This window comes from Pteropus medius, unplaced genomic scaffold (genome assembly GCF_902729225.1).
Source record: "Pteropus medius unplaced genomic scaffold, Ma_sr-lr_union100, whole genome shotgun sequence".
Taxonomy (NCBI): Eukaryota; Metazoa; Chordata; class Mammalia; order Chiroptera; family Pteropodidae; genus Pteropus; species Pteropus medius.
Window position 1 is genome coordinate 1111628 of NW_024350324.1, and position 18199 is coordinate 1129826.

The window sequence follows — 18199 nt, forward strand, 5'->3', positions numbered from 1 at the left end:
GTCTTTGAAAGCACGAACGTGTTAAATCGTGACAAAGTCTCTTTCACCTGTGCTTCCTTGGGCTGCCTGTGCTTTTGCTGTCTCGTCGCAGTTATTTCGTTTCGTTTTTCTCCCACACACGCCCATCACGGCTTTCAAAGCTGCACTTGGGTGCTCGCTCGTGTTGGGCGCATCCCTCCTAGCAGTTCCCGAATTCTTTCAGGAGTTTTCTCCTCCTTTCAGGAGGTCAGAGTGTCCGTTGGGACAGATCTAAAGTGCTGACACAGAACGCACACCGTTTACAATCGGGCGCTGCTCCGAGTTCCAGCTCGCCGTGGCAGCCGCGTACTGCACGTCACACACACAATGTGCCGGATGGCACGACACACCACAGCAGGCACCCAAGGTGTCAGATAGAGCCTGAGAGCAGGGAGTGGAGGCGGTTCCTTCTGGGATGCGTGTGTTTCTGTGTGGGGAGACAGAGTCCCTGGGCCTCTGCCGTGGCCGATCTGTCAGCCCTGTCCCCACCAGGGACAGCATCGCACCAGCACTGGGGCCACCACACGGGTGTGAGAGTGCCAGGGTCTGCCTGGCAGCCACAGATCCTCTCGAAAGAGGTCTTGAGGTCCCCCGCGGCCCGGTCTTCTGAGGAACTCGACGTACAGTTTCACATGTACATGGGGTCAAGTCACCGTCTTTTTGTTTTTTCTTGATAGAATTGAGAGAAAAATTGCAACTATCTCCTTAGAAAGCAAATCTCCTCCAAAAACCTTGGAAAATGGTGAGTAATGGTGCTCCCGTCAAGTGATTTTCTCGTACCAGGTGATACAGCCCCAGGCTAGCAATTATGCTGGGCCTCCGCCCATTGCCTGCCTGTGATGGGACCACCTCCCGGCCGCTCCCCCACCCCAGTGCTGCCAGGCACCGTAGCCTCAGTGGCCGGGGCAGCCGGCCTTTCTCCTCCCCTCGTGGTCCCGAAGTGTGGCTCTGTGCTGCCTGCTCGCAGCAGGCCAGCCTGGCCCCCAGAAGAGACCCTCGTGGACCTAAATGCTCTCATCTGGTGGCAAGGGCTTCATTCATCTGAGCCCATGCATCCCCCTCCCAGACCCCTTAGAGCGCCACAGCCCTCACCCTGCTTGGCCCCTCGGAGGCACCCAGGCCTCAGCCCCTGCCTCTCCTTGTCAGGCGGTGGCCTGGCGGCAAGGAAGCCCATGCCTGCCAGCGAGCCGGTCAACAGCAGCAAGTGGAAGGCCACCTTCTCGCCCATCTCCGACCTTGGCCTGGCCAAGGCCGCCGACAGCCCGCTGCAGGCTGGCCCCGCCCTGAGCCAGAACTCCCTGTTCGCTTTCCGGCCCGCCCCAGAGGAGCCCGGCCCGGCCGACGCCAAGCTGGCCACCCACCCCAGGAAGAGCTTCCCCGGGGCCGTGCCGGGGGCCGGTGGGCTGAGCCCCAGCAGCAACCCCTCCAACGGCTTCGCCTTCAGCGGAGGCCTGGCCGCTGACCTCAGTTTACACAGTTTCAGTGATGGTGCTTCTCTCCCCCACAAGGCCCCCGAGGCGGCCGGCCTGGGCGCCCCCTTGAGCTTCCCTGCCCCACGAGGCAAGGAGGGTGGCACGGAACCCAGCCCCTTTGTGAACAAGAGGCAGCTGGACGGACTGGGCGGCCTGAAGGGCGAGGGCGGCAAGGGCAGGGAGGCAGAGCTGGGCCCCCCCACGTGTGCGCCCTCGGACAAGGCCTCGGCACACGGCAAGGCGGGCAAGGGCCGGGACCGCGAGCCCGACTTCAAGAACGGCCACAACCTCTTCATTTCCGCCGCTGCCGTGCCCCCCGGGGGCCTCCTCAGCGGCCCGGGCCTCGCCTCGGCGGCGTCCTCGGCGGGCAGCACGGCGCCCTCCGCCCAGACGCACCGGCCCTTCCTGGGCACCTTCGCGCCCGGCCCGCAGTTTTCCCTGGGCCCCATGTCCCTGCAAGCCAACCTGGGCCCATCCGTGCTGCAGTCCTTGTTCAGCTCCGTGCCCGCCGCCGCCGGCCTGGTGCACGTCTCGTCCGCCGCGACCAGACTGACCAACTCGCACGCCATGGGCAGCTTTTCCTCCGGGGTGGCAGGCGGCGCAGTTGGAGGTAGGCAGACATGCGTCTCTCCCGTCTGACGCTCAGGTCCCGCGGGACCCGCTCTGGGGTCCGAGGCGCCAAGCCGCAGGCCGTCGCCGAGGCCTCTTGGACCACTGGGTTTAATCACGACTGCTTTGCAGGTTCCCTTCCAGAGCCCCCTAAGGGGCGAGAGGCTGTGCCTGCGTGTTCCCTTGTGTCCACTTTGCACCCGCCACCTCCTTCCTTTTCACGAAACACAGATGTGACTGTCACACGGGCAGAGCACTCGCGCGTACGTCGGCCTGTCAGGCACTCTGGTCGAGGTGGCGTCTCGTAACTTCAGGAGAGTCTAGGGCTTTCTGCCTCCCCGTGGAGGTCGCTGTGAGACCTGGCCAGCCGTGGCTCCAGGCGGCCGTGAGGGCTGGCACTGGGAAGAGAGTGGCCGTGGTGCCTGTCGCGCAGTGGCTCCGTGTAGGGTGGAGCGTGGCCGTAGCCCTCCACCTGCTCCTTGCTGGGCACAGGTGGGAGAAGCTCGCAGCTGGGAGCCCGGGGCGTGCCGAGGGGGGTGTGGCCCGGGGCCTTGCCTCAGGTAAGTCTCACCTGGCCGCCTGCGCCCTGCCTGCTGCTTTGCCCTGCACCTGCGTGCACGCGGAGCCGCGGCTGCCGTCTGCTTCCCCCTTTTGCGTGTGTCTCTTCGCTTGCCTGGAGAATGCCGCCTGTTGAAGCTGAGTTTTTCTCTCCTGTTTGCAGGTGTCTCTAACCACGCGGTGCCCTCCGCCTCCGCTCATCCGTTTGGAGCCAGTTTCGGCAGCGGGGCTGCGTGTCACAGCAGCACGCTGAGCTTAACCCCGCTGCAGGCGGTGGCCAGCACCCCCGCCTCTTCCTTTCAGGCCCCGCCCTCCATGGAGCCGAGGCCGCCCCCGCCCCCGCCTCCTCCACCCCCGGGCCAGCCCCCTGCGGGGCCACCCACCCTCCACGCACCCCCACCTCCTAACGCCGCCTTGCCTCCTGCTCCCGCGCTACACCCCGCTAACTCTGAGCCTGTGCTCCTGCAGAACCTCGCGCCTCTCTCGGCTAACCAAGCTTTCTTACCTGTCTCCTCTGCCGCCTCTCTGCCGCCTGCTAACAGCGCTCTGTCCATCAAGCTCGCCTCCCTCCCGCACAAGGTCTCCCGCCCCTCCTTCACGGTGCACCACCAGCCCCTGCCCGGGCTGGCCCTGGCCCAGGCCGCGCCCGTGCTCCCGCAGGCCAGCTCCACGGGGCCGTCCGCCGTGTGGGTTTCCCTTGGCATGCCGCCTCCTTATGCCGCGCGCCTTGCGGGGGTTAAGCCGCGATAAAGACCTTGCTTAGCTAGCAGTTCTGTTCTGTAAGGTAAGGCCAGAGCCCGACCAGGCGGTCCATACGAGAACTCAACTGTCTTTCCTTTCGCAGAGAACGGAGGGGCCCGCGGGCTCTGCGGAGGGGCCTGGGGACCGCGGCTGCTCGGCCATGGCCGACAGGTGGACACCGTCGGTTCTGAGAGGCGCAGAGGAAAAATAAGCGCAGGGTGGGAAGGGCGGCTGTGGCGGCCATGCCTATCCGAGAGTGGCCCGAGGGCTACTGCAGCTCGGGCGGAGAGTGGCCAGCTCCTGCCCGCCTGGGCGTTCATACCGGGTCCCTGCAGCGCTCCCGCGGGGAGGGGACCAGGAGGAAGTTAGAGGACGCCGGCGGCCTGGCCTGTGCAGCCCAGCTCGGGCTCACTGCTGCTCTCCGGTCACATGTCTGCAGAGGTCAGGGACCTGGGCAGCCCTAGTGTGGGGCCGTGGGGACAGCTCAGAACCCCATCCTTGCCGCCTGTCCACTGTTGGGCCTGTCTCAGCCTTTTTCTCTGATGTACCTCACAGAGTTTTAGGGAAAGTTAATGCGTTGGTAGGCTGTTGGGACTTGGGCCTTCAGAAGCCGGGCTCCTCCGCCAGCTCCCTGCCCGCAGGCCCCCACCCACACACTGGGGCACTGGGCTGCCAGGTCCAGGAAGGGCTGCCTGGCGGGTGGGCGGCGCTCCCGCCTCTAAGGACATGGGCCGACCGTGCATTTCGGACGTCAGTGTGGGGTCAGCGAGAGCAGTGTGGGAAGGGCCCACCTTTAGAATGGGTGAGGACAGTGGCCACGAGGCTCCTCCACTGATCATGAGGGCAGTAGAGAGCTGGGCCCCGCAGCAGCTGACTCACCATGGCCCGTGCCGCCTTGGTGTCCTCTGGGGCAAGGGCCTTCCCGGGCCAGTCCCCAGCCTGTGGGGCCGGCATGTGAGGGACAGGGCCAGGCGCAAGGTCTTCTGCTGTCCTCGGCCCTCTGCGTGTGTTTTAAGTAGCAGCAGACATGAGGCCTCAGGAGTGTGATGACCTCCCAGTCAAGGCATGGGTCTGGGGACGGGCTGTGCCTCAGTCCTCGTGGAAAGGCCTGGAAGGTAGGGTGACTCTAGCTCACAGTGGTCTCACGCCGTCAGAGAAGGCTCTGTGGCCTGCACCGGCCAGAAGAGCTCAGAGGTGTACACGTGGAGCACTTGGGCTCCAGGCGCTCCGATCTGGCCTGCAGTGGACAACTGCCCCCCTATGCCTGGCACAGGTGGTCCCTGGGCTGGACAGGGACCATTCGCCTCCAGGGAGGGAGTGCAGGCCGGTCAGCGGGGCTACTCACTGGCCCCCGTCAGCAGTGCCCAGTGGTGCCCAGCGGTGCAACGAGGAGGGTCTCGGTTCTCAGGCTCCTGGGGAAGGGGGAGGCTGGGACCCAGTGCCCACGAAGGGCCTTGGGATAGTGACCTCCCACCTCAGACCGGGCCAGGGGTGTGGCTTGGGGTGCCTGCGAGGACCACGTTCTGTCCGTCCGTCCGTCCGTCCGTCCGTCTGTAGGCTTTGGTTTCCCAGCCTGGGGACGTGGGCTTCTCCGAGGGGAACGCTAATGCTGGTCCGCCTTCCCTCCCATGCTCGTCTCTGCAGGTAACTAGGATTTCTACCTCAACCGCGAGACCTGCGCGAGGACAGGTGGCCGCGGGGCCGGCGGGACAGACCGAGGACGAGGCCCTGCTGTGAGTCCACGCTGCGCGGACCTGCGGGAGACGCTGGACCTGGCTCCAGCTCGTACTGTCCATAGTTCTAGATAAAATATTTATCGTTTTTTTGAAAGTATAAACAACTTTGACTTATTTTATTCCACCGAAGTCATAAAGGCAACCTATTGAGAAGTGTAAATACTATATATGAGAGGATCTATATAAAGACATCGGCCCAACGGACTGGCCCGCCAGCGGAGACGCCGACAGCCGGGCCCGGTGCTATCTCGTCGCCAGGCCTCGCCGCCTCCACGTTCTCTTGGTGCTGACTCGAGGGTGACCAACGCCAAAACCCGCGCCCGCCCCGCCTTCCCCGCGCACTCCCATACCAAAGGCACGCCTGTCCAGGTCAAGGGCGAGTCACTCGGCTTCTGACGTCCCTTGGAGAAGGCCCTCCCCCCGTCACTGTGAACACTCCTGGTCAGACTGTCAGCCCTGGGTCCCAGGACGGTGCCTCTAGCAGGATGGCGGGCGGGTGGCCCCCCGATGCTGCACGGGGGCTGGGGCGGGGCGTGGACAGGCGGGAGCCGCTGTGCGAGGTGCTCGTGGGGAAGGTTGGGGACCCGACTCCGACGCGGGGCTGCTGGGAAACAAGTGCTTTACTCTGTGTGTCTGCTGTCGCGGGCTCACGCCGTCCGGCAGGTGCATGGCCAGCCCGCGGCTGCCGGCCGGGGCGTGGGGCAGGTTAGCCGTGGGTGCCTGGTGTGTTTGTACAGAAGAGAGTCACACTGACGAGTGACAGTATTTTATAGAGATGTGATGAAAATTTATAAATTTCATAGACTTGACTTCATTTATTTTTAGATTGTATAATGCACAGTAAACTTTAAAAAAAGAAAAGTGAGGAGATAAAAACCTTTTTATTTATTCAAGTGCAGACAAGTGGCATTGGCCCAGAGTGCCCCACGTTCCTCTGGTCAGTCCCTGTGGCTGTGCCATGTCTCTAGCGGACCTGCAGCCCTGAAGCTGGGGTGCTGTGCCCCAGTGGGGCAGCCTCCACGGTGCTTGGGAAAGACTGTGCGGAGGTGGCTGGGCAAAGGCGGGCTTCGCAGGGCGGCGGCAGGGCTGTTTGGCTGCTTCCTGGGGTTGCTAGCAGGCTTCTCGGGCCCTTGGGTGCAGCTGTCTGTGACCTGTTCTGAATCTCAGTTGAGTAGTGTGCCCCATCCTTGGGTGTGTCCAGAAGCCCTCGCTCCCCGGGGAGAGCCACTGGCCAAAGGTCCTGCCTGGCAGGGGTCTCAGACCCCACATGGGTGCTCCAGAAGGACTAGGCAGGTGCAATCAAAGCCCTGGCTTCAGATGCTTGTCCCTGGGAGGTGGCACCCACCAAGGAAGGTGGAAACTTGTGTTTTTCTGAAGGTGGGGCTGTGTGACAGCTTCACTTGCTCCCAGAGAAAAGGCCTTGAGCTTCCGCCCTCCCCAGCCTGGCCAGCGCTCCCCATCCTCCCAGACATGGTTGAAGGGACCCTCTGCCTGCCCGGGCTCAGTCCCTTCTGATATCAGGGGTAGGGCTGGAGCGGCCTTTGCAGTGGCCCTGTGGATGCGGGCCCAGAAGGGTACAGAGCAGGCTTCAGCCACTGGGTGACATTTGGCCCAGAGCAATAGTCCAGGTTGACGATGGTGCTTGGACAGGTTCCTGTAACTGGCCGTCCTATAACTAACTGCTGCTCTGGCTCCGCTACCCCCACCCCGGTCGGTGCTTTTGGTGCACAAAGGTGCTGTGCTCACCCCAAATTCTGTGCCCCCCATCAGGAGCACAGGGCTCCCTAATAAGCTGCAGGGCTGAGAGTAGCCAAGTTACAGCACGTGGCACGTCCCCGAGCTGGACCCAAGCAGCCCTGTGCTCAGCACTGCATCACCTCAGCGGTACCGTGCACCACCGCGTGGGCTCCCCGCATCACCACACCTGCGTGACAGGCCCTCCTGACCCTGAGAGCCCTCGGCCGCCATTGGCAGTGAGGGCAGCCCGGGAGGGAAGGCTGCACCCTGCGGGGAGCGGGGTCTGGTCTCCAGCGGGCGGGGACCCGGCGCGGCTGTGACCGCGGGCAACCTCAGGGAGCCCCGGGCTGCCAGGCGCTATGCTCAGGAAACGCTAACTCAGATGGCCTCGCGGTCAGGCGGGGCAGCCTTCCCTTCCAGCTCCACTCTGTGACGTATTTAAGGCCCACCCACCTCTCTACCCCGATTTATCCGTGCCGTCCGTGGTAGTGACAGTTGGTCTCTCCCCCTTTTCCTCTGCTCACCCCCACTCACACAGCCTCGACCACGACTGTAACCGCCGGCCCGCTTTGTCGCTCTCCCGCACTGCTTCCGTGGGCGCTGGTGTGGCCCATTCCTCTGGCCTGCTGGCTCGACCTTGCCCCTAAGGGAACCCCGCCGCACTCTGATTTCCGTCTCTAGACTGTAATAAAAGGCTTGTTTCCACTTGAACCTCGTATGTTGGTGTTTCTTATTGGTTACGACGCAGTGAGACCTTAGAACCTTGGGGGTGTGGGGGACGGTCACTCCCGGCAGAGGCCGGGCGTGTTCCTGAAGGCAGCCGCCGTGGCACTGGCAAACAGCAAGCGCCCACCTCGGGGAGGCCTAACCTGTCCAGGGCCACAGCTGACAAGGACTAGGTCAGGCCCCCGGGACAGCTGTTGAGGAACTAAAACCAAGTGACTGGGACTTCAATGTTGGCAAAACCCATCCTGAGGCCTTGCCTGCACTCGAGAGGGAGACCTGTGACAGGTGAGCCTGCAGGCCACCTGAGGACCCCGGCACACCCGTTCCGCCCTCTCTCGTACCTGTGAGCCCCAGAGGCCCCATGGCCAGGTTCCCAGCCTCCCTGCCTTGCCAAGCTCTGGGTCCCGGGTCTCCCCACTATTTGGACAGCCCAGCCCCTTCCTCCCAAGCACCTGCGCCTCACTCCCCTGGAGAGCCAGCTCCCACCAGCCTGTGGAGGACACATGTCCCGCTGTGCGTTCACTGTACCCCATCCCGTGTGAAAAAGAGGTACCTTTATTTGAACAGAATGAGCCCACCGGCCCGGGGCTGAACGGGTCCAGCTCAGCCCAGAGGCGCCAGCCGACCCCGCCCTCGGTGGCGGAATTCACAGCAGCCTGGGGTGCGGCCCATTCCTTTCACAGCAGCGTCTAGCTCCGCACATTAAGCCTGCATCGGGCAGAGGAGCTGCCCTGGAAGACGTACCTATAGGACCGGACACAGCGCCTAGGAGTAGATGCTTGTCCCCCAGCAGCAGCGTGTGGCATTGAGAGGTGCCACCCCAGTCTAGGGGGTCCCAAGGCACAGTGCTCGCCCATCCTCAGCAACCTCAGGCTTTTAAAGTCTCTAAGCCGGAACGGCTCACTCCGCGGATCCAGGCGGATCCAGGATTGAGTCCGGGGCTCAACCCCCGGGCTGGAGAGGGCGGGGTTCCTTCCAGCCCCAGGAGTAAAGCTGAGGAGCCGGATCCGGACTCACGCCTTCAGGCCGCTCAGCTGGAACCGGGCCTCTTCCGATATGCCAAACTGCTCCAGGGGATCCTGTGGGGGGGGGCGTGGCAGTATGAGCCCCAGCCCAGGAGCCCCCTACCCTACGCCCCACGTCCTGCACCCACCTTGCCGGTCATCTTCTGGATCTCGTTCCTATAAAAGATGAGGCTCCTGCGCATGAACTCGTAGCTGGGGGGAAAGAAAAGAGGCCAGTGCTCAGGGCTGCCCGGCTCCTGCGCCGGCCTCCCGGGCCTCCCCGCGTCAGCCCAGGCCCCACCTGGCTTGACGCAGAGCTCCCATCCACTGCTGACACTGCTCCTCACTGCAACATTCAAAGTGGTACTTCCTTTCCGGGTCCTCCACGAAACCTGCCGAGGGAGGGGCCCATCTGTCCTGGCTCACTCCCACCCCTGCTGGCCACGGGCCACTGTCCATAACTGTCCTCTCTAGCACCAGCCCAGACTCATCGCTTCCTTACTGGCAGTGGGTTGAATTGTATCCCTCAACAGGGACGATCAAGGCCCGCTCCTGCTGCCTGCGGATAGGACCCCTGCTTGTACGTAAGATCGCCACAGGTGACGTTATAGTGAGATCACACCAGAGCAGGGTGGACTCCCATTGCAATAAGACTGGTGTCCTCACAAAACGGGGAATTTGGGACACAGATACATCGGAAAAAGGCTGTAAGACATCTGGTGGAAGCTGACGTGAGGTGACGCTTCTACAAGCCGAGGACCTCCAAAGGTTGCCAACGGCCTCCAGAAACTGGGAGAGCCTGGGACGGACCCTCCCTCGGAAAGAACCAGTCCCACCGACATCCCAATCTCAAACTTCTGCCCTCCAGCACTGGGAGAGAGAAATTCCCGATGTTGGAGTCCCCCAATCTGTGGCACCACGTTACAGCCACCCCAAGAAACTAGTCAAAGCTCTTGCTTTCCCTGCAAATCCGACCCTCTCCAGGCGACCCAAGAAAATCCTCCAGCGTTGCTGGCACAAAGCCGGGCACTGAGAACGGGTGAAAGGACAGCGGAGAACACCGAGAGATCAGGGATCCCCAACGGAGAAGAGTAAGTCCTAAGGGGAGGAGGGGAACGGCTAGGGCGTGGCTGGGACAGGTGCGCACAGCCTGCCCCATAGGGGAGGAGCCCCGCCCGGGACAGCGGACTTTGTTCCTGGGGAGGGATGGGGCGGAGCTGGGGGTCACCCCCCACACTCACTGATGGAGAATCCGGTGGGCTCTTCCTGGGTGACTCTGCAGTGTTCCAGCAGCAGGGCTCCGACGGGCTGGGGGCAGACGAGGCGGATGGGCGAGCCACCCGGGCACCCCAGACCCCAGCCCGGGACCCGCCTCCCCGCCGCCCTACCTCGGCCTCGTCCGTCCGGAAGTAGAAGAGAAAATTGACCACCAACTTCACCAGCCGCCGCTTCACCACTGCGGACACAGGGCGGGCTCTCGCAGGCTCGGTGGCCGCCCACCCCGGCCCGCCCGTTCGCCCCGGCCCCCGGCCCCCGGCTCCCGGCCCCCGGCCCGCTCACCGCTGCCCTTCTTTGGGGCCCGCATGCCCAGCTCGGCCGCCAGTTCGGCCGGCTGCCGGGACAGCGCCTGCAGCTCCTTCTCGTTGTAGCGCATGGCGCCCTAGGACCCAAAACTAGGAGTACGGGCCCAGCCCTCCCGGCTGTCGTCCCGTAGCGTCCCGTAGCAAGTCCCAGGGCTCCGTCCCGGAAGCTCTTCTGGAGCTACTGCGCCTGCGCATCCCCCGGGGTTGCCCATTCTAGCAATCACCGGCGAGGGGCGCTGGCGCCCCGGGGGCCACGGGTTGGAACCTTGATGGGGCGCACGAGATAGCGGGCGAGACGGATTGTCGTTATATGTCAACCATGCACTAAGCTGGACCCAGGACTGGTGGTGCCATTTACCGAAACGGACACGAACAGGCAAAGGGTGGGGGAGCGAGTTGCTTCCCGCGAGAGCCAACTCGTGCAAGTTAGACCCACAGAGGGCGTTGAGAGCCTAGTGAGCATGCGCACTTCGGCTTCCGGCCCGCACTCTCAGCCCCGCCCCCTTCCTCGCGCCTCTGGAGTATTTCGCTTGCTCCGCTGAGGAAGCTGGACATGCGCGCGTGGGAGGCCCCGCCCCGTTTGCCCCCGGAAGTACTTGCTCAGCCCGCGCCGCGCGTGCGCAGGACGAAGTCGTGGCGGCTGAAAAGGCGAACGGACCGCGGTTTCGGGTGCAGGTGAGGAACGGGGCGAGAGCGGCAGCCCTGGAGCCCAGGCTTCCCTGGAAGAGAGCGGACGTGGGCGAGGGGCGCCTGAGGCGGGCCACCGCGTCGTCCTTTCCCGGGGAAATAGCGGGCCTCAGTGTCCCCGGCTCTTCCCCTTTGCTCGGGACTCTCCAAAGATCCTTTGGAGTCGGATCGGGGTCGCAGCTCACATGGCCCCTTTCATGTAACCGAGGACCCCTCTGAGCGCTAATTCGCGTCCGTTAATTGACTGGCTCTGTGGTCCGGGAGCCACTCGGCCCCTCTGAGCCTCAGTGTCTGTAGCTGGAATGGGGGGTGCCGGCGATCACAGGTTCCAAGCCAACTGAATAGTACCCAGCACCGCGCCGAAGGCCACCAGAGGCTGGCGGCCCCCCATGTCGCCCGCGAAGCCCCGAAGTTACCTGCTGACTCCCTACCGTGGTTGATGAGGTCTTATTCTTGCTTCCCACTCACCTTCCATACTCCGGGTGTGTGCACATAGTAGGGCCTTTAGTCAAATCGTTCCGTTTTCTGAGACAGAATATTGATCGCTTTAAGGCGAGTAACTTGTTCATTTGTGCTGCTTTTCATTGCTTCGGCTTTTCTTGTTTTTGTTTTTTTATTGGCCTGTTTCTTTTTTTGCCTCAAAGGCCGGGTACCTCACATGGGGATAGATGGTATTTCCCCACAGGTTTAAACGAACTGATTTTTTTTTTTTTTTTAATTTCCCCTGTGGAAACGTCCCTCCCCGACCGGCTTGCGCCTGCTCCTCTTTCTTGTGATCGCTCTCCTCGCAGAGAAGCCCTTGCTCTGGACCTTTGTCAGCACAGCTCTGGCCCTGCTTGTTTCCAGCCTGACCCTCTCCTCTTCCTTCCTGTCTTCATCTGCACATCTCCAGGTAGCTTTTGAGGAATTCGATTAATTTCAAGTCCTCGGTTACCTAAAATGGCTTTATTTACCATCACGGTTCGGGTATAAAAATTAAAATTTGGGGCTGAAATCCGCATTGAGAGCTGTTGGCATGTTGCTCCTCCGACATGACCTGCTCCGAGCTGTGCTCAGAGGCCTGTCCCCAGTCTGCTCTCCGACCTTTGCCTCTGACCTTCTCTCTGTGTCCTGGACACAGGAGGTTCGGTGGGTGAAGTCCCAAGACTCATTTATTGAGGATCTTTTCATTTCCATCTGAAGAATTCGGTCTTTTCAGCCCTGGGGCATTTTCTCTTAGTTCTTTGATGTTTATTTCTTTGATAACAGTCTCCATCTTTTCTTTCTGTTTGCTGGAATTTCGCCCAGGGTTTTGCTTTTTTTCCTATTTTTTTTTTCATTTTTCTCCTCCATGCGAGATTTCTTTGACTTTTACCTCCAAGCCCTCGTATTCAATTTTTTTTTGTTTGGCTCACCTGGTCTCTGCATTCCAAGGGTTCGTTCTGGTTTTAATTAGTCCTTGGCTTCTTATTTTGGTTCCATGGAAAGTGACGTTGTAATAATTAAGGAGGGTGTTGTCATCATCTGTTGAGGTTTTCAGCAGGTTTTTGGTTTTTTTTTTTTTTTTTTTTTTTTTTTTTTTTTTTGGCCAGCTGCCTTGTGATTCTTCGTGTCCATCAGGTGAATTTGCCAGCTCTGCATACATGATGGCCGTGCTTATCTGTCGGTCTCAGTGGGCCTGGAAAGCAGCTGGCATTTTCTTTGGTGTGTGGGGGACCCGCATTGTCAGTGTCTGAGAATACTTTCCCCAGAAAAGTCTCCTGAAGTCCTCTTAGGCTGGGCCACCTGCCTTTGGACACACATGGGGTGGGGCGGGGCAGACTGCCTGCAGGTCGGATCAGTGGCCTGCTTCGCTGGGATCCCCTCTTTCCTTCCTGGCCCCCACCCGCGGGCTCTCTGCGCCTGTCTCAGCCCAGAGGCCCAGGAGCCAAGGGACCTGAGCACGGACCTTCCTCCCAAGGGGTGAGCTCTCCTTTCGTTCGGGGTGGTTGTGCTGCCTGGGAGGGCGATGTGCGCGGTGAGCTGCGGTCTTCCTGTAACTGCTGAGCGGTTAGGGTTAAGTCTCTCTGTAGGTCTGGATTTCCCCGAGATATCGGGTTCTCTGGGTATGTGATTTTCCCAACCCCAGCTGGCCACCCGTGACTTAGGGACTTATTCTGGCCATTTGGGAAGGGACTGGGCTCATTCTGGTCCTTCGGAGACAACACTGGTTGGGCAGGGGTTAGACTTGCAATGGGGACAAGGGATGGAGTGGGGGGGGCGGGCGTGGTCTCGCCTGCTGCTCTGCAGCGGGCGCCCCCCACCGGACCTGGGGAGTCCCCAAGTTCTGCAGGCTCACTGCCTCCGCCCTGTGATCTGCAGGTTTCTCTCCAGTCTGATAGAGCCCCCAGGCCATCGCCATGGACTTCCAGCATCGCCCCGGGGGCAAGACCGGCAGCGGGGGCGTGGCCTCCTCCTCCGAGAGCAACCGGGACCGCAGGGAGCGCCTGCGGCAGCTGGCCCTGGAGACTATCGACATCAACAAGGTGGGCCGCCCCCCAGCCACTGTGCCGCAGCCACCTCCGTCTCTGGGCCTCGGGCACCTTGTCTGAACAAGGCGACTTGGCCTGGAGCTGCAGGTCCCCACTGCCCCCCATCACTGTTAGCGGCCCAAGGTTGAAGGGGTTTTCACTGTGCGGGGTTCAGTTTTGTTCGTTCACTGAACCAGTAGCAGGGAGAACCAGTCGGGAGCCCCCTCAGGCCGTGGGCAGCGGGCAGCGAGGGGCAGCGTTTTCGTTTGCCACACAGCCGTTGGCAGACCGGGTCTCCCCCGGGCACTGCTGAAACGGGCCGGTCATCCTCTGGGCCTGGCGGGGTGTCGGGCACCATCTCCACCCCCACTGCTCAGTGCCAGGAGCTCCCCTAGTCCTGACAACCACAGATGTCCTCAGATGTCACCCAGTGTCTCCTGGGGCAGGGTGGCCCCACGGGTTAGAGTATGGTGGTCAGCGTGTAGTTAGTTCCCCTTAGACTTTGAGCCCCCCTGAGGTATGTGCCCGGCACCCTCAGGGCTCCTCACGGGCCTCGCCCATGGGGTCAGCTTTGTTACAGTCCCCTTTTCCAGACGAAACAGTCAAGCAGAGGGAGGAGTTGTCATTGCCGAAGGTGACATGGCGTGTGGAGTTAGGGTTTGAACTTCACCGGTCTGCTCCCCCTGCTGTCAGCAGCACGTCCCCCACTGCCTCAGTTTCTGGACAGTCGCCTGTCCTACCCATGGGACTTGCAAGGACGTGGGTCTCTAGGACCTTCCCTTACCTCACATACTTGTCCGGTTTGTGCTGCAGCACTTGGGAGGGTGGCAGGATGTCCCCGGCCCAGGAGACAGGTGAACATCCATGCTGTTGGGGCTCCGTCTCCTCCTAGACCCAAAACTGCCACAGACGTGGGGCCAGGGGCTGCCCAGAGTCACCTGCTGCTTGGGGCGGGAGGCCGGGGGCCACAGTGTCGACCCTGCCCTGCCTGGTAGCTTGCTGCGGGTGCACAGTTGGGCCCTGGCCCTGCCAAGTGGACTCTGTCTGCACGGGACCTGTGGTAGCCCCACAGTGCTGCAGTCCCCTGCCCAGCCGGCCCCAGTCTGCTCCTCATCCCCTGTTCCAGAGACCAGCCGCCACTCCCTTTGCCGGGTGGGGCTGGAGGGCGCTGTGGGACGCCACCTCCCGCTCTCTGAAGGGCTGTGTCTCCCTCCCCAGGATCCCTACTTCATGAAGAACCACTGGGCTCATACGAATGCAAGCTATGCCTGACACTCCACAACAACGAGGTGGGCCTCAGCCTCAGCGCTGCTCCCTGCGTCCCCTCCCCGTCCCCTTCTGTGCCCTCCCCAGTCCTAACCAGAGGCTCCCACCCTGTCCTCGGGAGCTCATTCACCTGACACGTGTGCAGAATGCGGCCGAGGCCAAAGGCCACAGACTGGGGCCGGCGCCCACGCCTGACCATGCTCTCAAATGTGTCTCCCTACGAGAAACACTGGTCCTTCCAGACGAGGCCAAGCCCCTCTGTCCCCAGAGGCCACCACTGCTTTGGACTTGCCACTTGTCCGTCTTTAGTTCTGCTGGGGCCGTTGCTGCACAGATGCATGCCTGTGAGCCCTGGGCGCTCCCGCGCTTTAACGTTGAGCTCTGCGGCTCCCATGTGCGCGGAGCGACGCTCAGGCCCCACCCATCCTGACCCTGCTGTTGACGCTCACTCGCTGTTTCCGATTCGCAGGCGGCCATGAGCAGTGTGCCATGAGTGGTCTTGTGCGATAGCTCTCTCTCCTGCACTGTGGACGTAGAGGCCCTGCTCCCAGCAGGCAAAGGGAGCCCAGGCCTGTCCCCACTCACTGAACCGTGTCCCTTTTCCCCCCAGGGGAGCTACCTCGCACACACCCAGGGGAAAAAGCACCAGACCAACTTGTGAGTACGTTGGCCCCACGCCCAGCTCCCAGCCTCGCACCCGGGCTCAGGAGCTGGCCCTCCCCTGCTGTCTCAGCCACGCCAGGTGACGGCGCAGAGGTGGCCGGGGGCCAGCGGGGCCTGCGGTCAGGCTGTCGAGCCCAGCCCGGCATGGGTGGGTGGGTGCAGCTGCCTAGATGTGAGGGGAGCAGGGGACAGCTCCTCATCCTGTGACAGTGGGGGTTCCCAGAAGGCCCCCTGTGAGTGATGGCGGGACACGCGGCAAGAAGTTAAAGGTGCCCATACCTGTCCTATCGCTGCTTCCATTCAAACGTGGGATCCCCTCCCAATGCCCCCCGACCCCTCACCTAACAGGTGCTACAAGGTCGCTGTGGGGGCGGGTGGCTCCTGGCTCCTGGTCCTGTGGCCTTGGCGGCTGTGTGTGTGTGTGGAGGGGCCGCAGCGCCCTGTCTGTCCCGCCTGCAGGGCCCGGCGAGCCGCCAAGGAGGCCAAGGAGGCCCCCGCCCAGCCGGCGCCAGAGAAGGTCAAGGTGGAGGTGAAGAAGTTTGTGAAGATCGGCCGCCCGGGTTACAAAGGTGAGTCTGGCTGGGGCGGGTTGGCCTGCAGCTGGAGCCCATGGGGCGAGCCCTTCCTTGCGACCCCGCCCGTCTCAACCATAGACTCTGCTGTGCTCTGGCCTTCACTGGCTGCCCGCCAGGTCCCCACCTGCCCAGCTGGAACTTCCCAGCCGTGGCGAGCACGGCTTCCCCTGTGTGCCTGCCAGGCTGTCGTGGGAGCGTGTAGCTCTTCGCACTCCTGGCGGAGATGAGCGAGAGGGTGGGAGCAGGCCTGGCGTGTCCCCATCCTATGCACTTGGAGTGGTCCAGGCTCCTCAGTCAGAGAGCGGGCTTGAACAGTGAGGGTCCACAAGGCAGCTTCTCGGGGACCGGTGGCAGAGAGGGGGCTCTGCGTTACTCGGGTCAGAAAGCCGGAACTTAGAGAATGCGTCCTAACAAAAGGTGTGGGGCCCTGTGTGTGACGGGCATTGCAGAGGCCTTGGGGCAGGTCAGCGTGATGAATGTCAGCAGGGGTGTCGGGATCCAGGTGGTTGGCCACCAAAGCCCTTTCGGTCACAGTAGGCCACCAGGTCTCTGTCCTGACATGGTGGGAGACGCCGGAGGGCTTGGAGGGACGTGGCGTGCCTGGAGCTGTGCGGGGCCAACCTGGAAGCGCTGAGCTCTGCTGTGAAGGGCGCCCCGTCCTGGGTGCGGGCGCAGCCTCGCCAGCCCCACCCCCGTGCGTGTCCTCAGTCCTGCTTGGCTGTCCTAAGCCTGGACAGAGGGTAACGCAGAGCCCGTTCTCCCACCACCATCCGTGGGGTCTCTGGCAGGTGGCACCTGCAGCACAGAGCCCTCTCTGGCCTCGGTGGTGCCCTCCCCCCCCAGCCACGGGACTTCTCAGTGTCCCTCCTTTCATTAGTGAGTCCTTAGCCTTGGGGGGGCGACAAGCCAGTCTGGACCTGAGACCCTCTTGTGTTGCAGTGACCAAGCAGAGAGACACAGAGATGGGCCAGCAGAGCCTCCTCTTCCAGGTGAGCTGAGCCCCGGGGCTGGTCACGAGGGGGAGCTCTTGAGAGCGGTGCTGCCACTGGGCCGTGTCCCCACAGATCGACTACCCGGAGATCGCCGAGGGCATCATGCCACGCCACCGCTTCATGTCGGCCTACGAGCAGAGGATCGAGCCCCCGGACCGGCGCTGGCAGTACCTGCTCATGGCCGCTGAGCCCTATGAGACCATCGCCTTCAAGGTAGGGCGCTGGTCCCTGTCCCTGTCCCTTAGCCCAGCCCACACTGGGCGTGCCTCTCCCGGCAGGGCCTTGCCTCTGGGGTGGGAGAGGGTGTCACGAGGTGGTGCCCCACCGCAGCAGAGCTCCTCGCCTGTCCATGCTCTCGTGAAGTCCTGTGTCTGAATAGACAGCGACCAAAAAGCACCGTGAGCCTTGACCTCCCTGGGTGGTGGGGCCGCAGGCAGCAGAGCACCACCGATGGCCACGTCTGTCACCCCCTCGCAAGGGCCCGCTCCAAGGACACAGAGTAGCCCCTGGGTCTAAGGCTCATTTCCACCACGCCCCCACACAGGTGCCAAGCCGGGAGATTGACAAGGCCGAAGGCAAGTTCTGGACTCACTGGAACCGGGAGACCAAGCAGGTGAGGCGCCCAAGTCCGGGCAGTTCCAGGACCTGGCAGCGGGTGCCCTGGCCGTTCTGTCCCCCACCCGAGGGCCCAGTCAGCTCTCCCCCTTTCTCTCCAGTTCTTCCTGCAGTTCCACTTCAAGATGGAGAAGCCACCAGCCCCGCCGAGCCTCCCGGCCGGGCCTCCTGGAGTGAAGCGCCCGCCGCCCCCACTGATGAATAAATGGTTTGTCCCCACGGGCCGCCACTGCCCGAGTCTTGCTCTCCCACCCCCACCAGGAGGCCTCGCCCTCCCCCATGCCACCCAGTGGGCCTGCACCCCTCAGGGGCCCCGGGCTCCCTCCCCAGCTGCCCCAGCCTCGGGCCCATCCACCAACGTCTGGGGTCCACCTCCTGCTCCCAAATCCACCCCCAGCCCCAGTGGTCCACCCAACATCTGGGGTTCATCCCCTGCTCCCCGGGCCCACCCTCCAGCCCCAGCGCCCACCCTCCAGCCCCGGTGTCCACTCCTCCCCTTATTTCTCCTGCAGGAGTGCACTTGCACCCAGGTGCACCCACCATCTCCAGTGCAGAGCACTTTCAGGCCTCAGGGTGCACTCCAGCAGCTCCTGGGCATACCCTCAGGGATCTCATCCTCAGCCTCAGGCCCACCCTCCTGAGTTCATCCCCAGCTCCTGGGGTCCACCCCTCAGCCTCCTGGAGTTCACTCCCTCCATCCTGGCCCACCCCCAGCTCCCATGCCCGGC

At 62.7% G+C, this 18199-nt stretch overlaps 3 protein-coding genes across 11 annotated transcripts in view; 2 read left to right on the forward strand and 1 right to left on the reverse strand.

The window, feature by feature from the left end:
* Positions 1-7582, forward strand: part of DOT1L (DOT1 like histone lysine methyltransferase) — a 46739-nt gene extending 39157 nt beyond the window's left edge. For 7 of the 8 annotated variants that reach the window (XM_039839137.1, XM_039839138.1, XM_039839141.1 and 4 more), the window contains 4 exons: positions 696-760; positions 1165-2100; positions 2821-3441; positions 5043-7582. In XM_039839137.1, the coding sequence (XP_039695071.1) occupies positions 696-760; positions 1165-2100; positions 2821-3407 (1588 nt within the window). In that variant the 3' untranslated portion in view covers positions 3408-3441; positions 5043-7582. The remainder of the gene's footprint in view (positions 1-695; positions 761-1164; positions 2101-2820; positions 3442-5042) is intronic. The other variant, XM_039839142.1, reaches the window with a different exon arrangement.
* A 549-nt stretch (positions 7583-8131) lies between these two features.
* PLEKHJ1 (pleckstrin homology domain containing J1) lies at positions 8132-10496 on the reverse strand. Of its 2 annotated transcripts, XM_039839148.1 has the most exons (7): positions 10162-10496; positions 9990-10057; positions 9843-9909; positions 9577-9699; positions 8903-8993; positions 8751-8814; positions 8132-8676 (listed from the first exon to the last, which is right to left on the reverse strand). In XM_039839148.1, the coding sequence occupies exons 1-7, from the start codon at positions 10253-10255 to the stop codon at positions 8611-8613; spliced, it is 573 nt and encodes a 190-aa protein (XP_039695082.1). In that variant the 5' UTR covers positions 10256-10496; the 3' UTR covers positions 8132-8610. The 2 variants fall into 2 exon arrangements, with proteins under 2 accessions (XP_039695082.1, XP_039695083.1); XM_039839149.1 differs by lacking the exon at positions 9577-9699 and having other exon boundaries at positions 10162-10336.
* Positions 10497-10630: 134 nt separating this feature from the next.
* Positions 10631-18112, forward strand: SF3A2 (splicing factor 3a subunit 2). Its single transcript, XM_039839007.1, has 10 exons — positions 10631-10723; positions 10765-10859; positions 13212-13375; positions 14579-14649; positions 15237-15283; positions 15749-15858; positions 16804-16853; positions 16929-17069; positions 17401-17469; positions 17573-18112. The coding sequence occupies exons 1-10, from the start codon at positions 10646-10648 to the stop codon at positions 18110-18112; spliced, it is 1365 nt and encodes a 454-aa protein (XP_039694941.1). The 5' UTR covers positions 10631-10645.
* Positions 18113-18199: the final 87 nt, after the last annotated feature.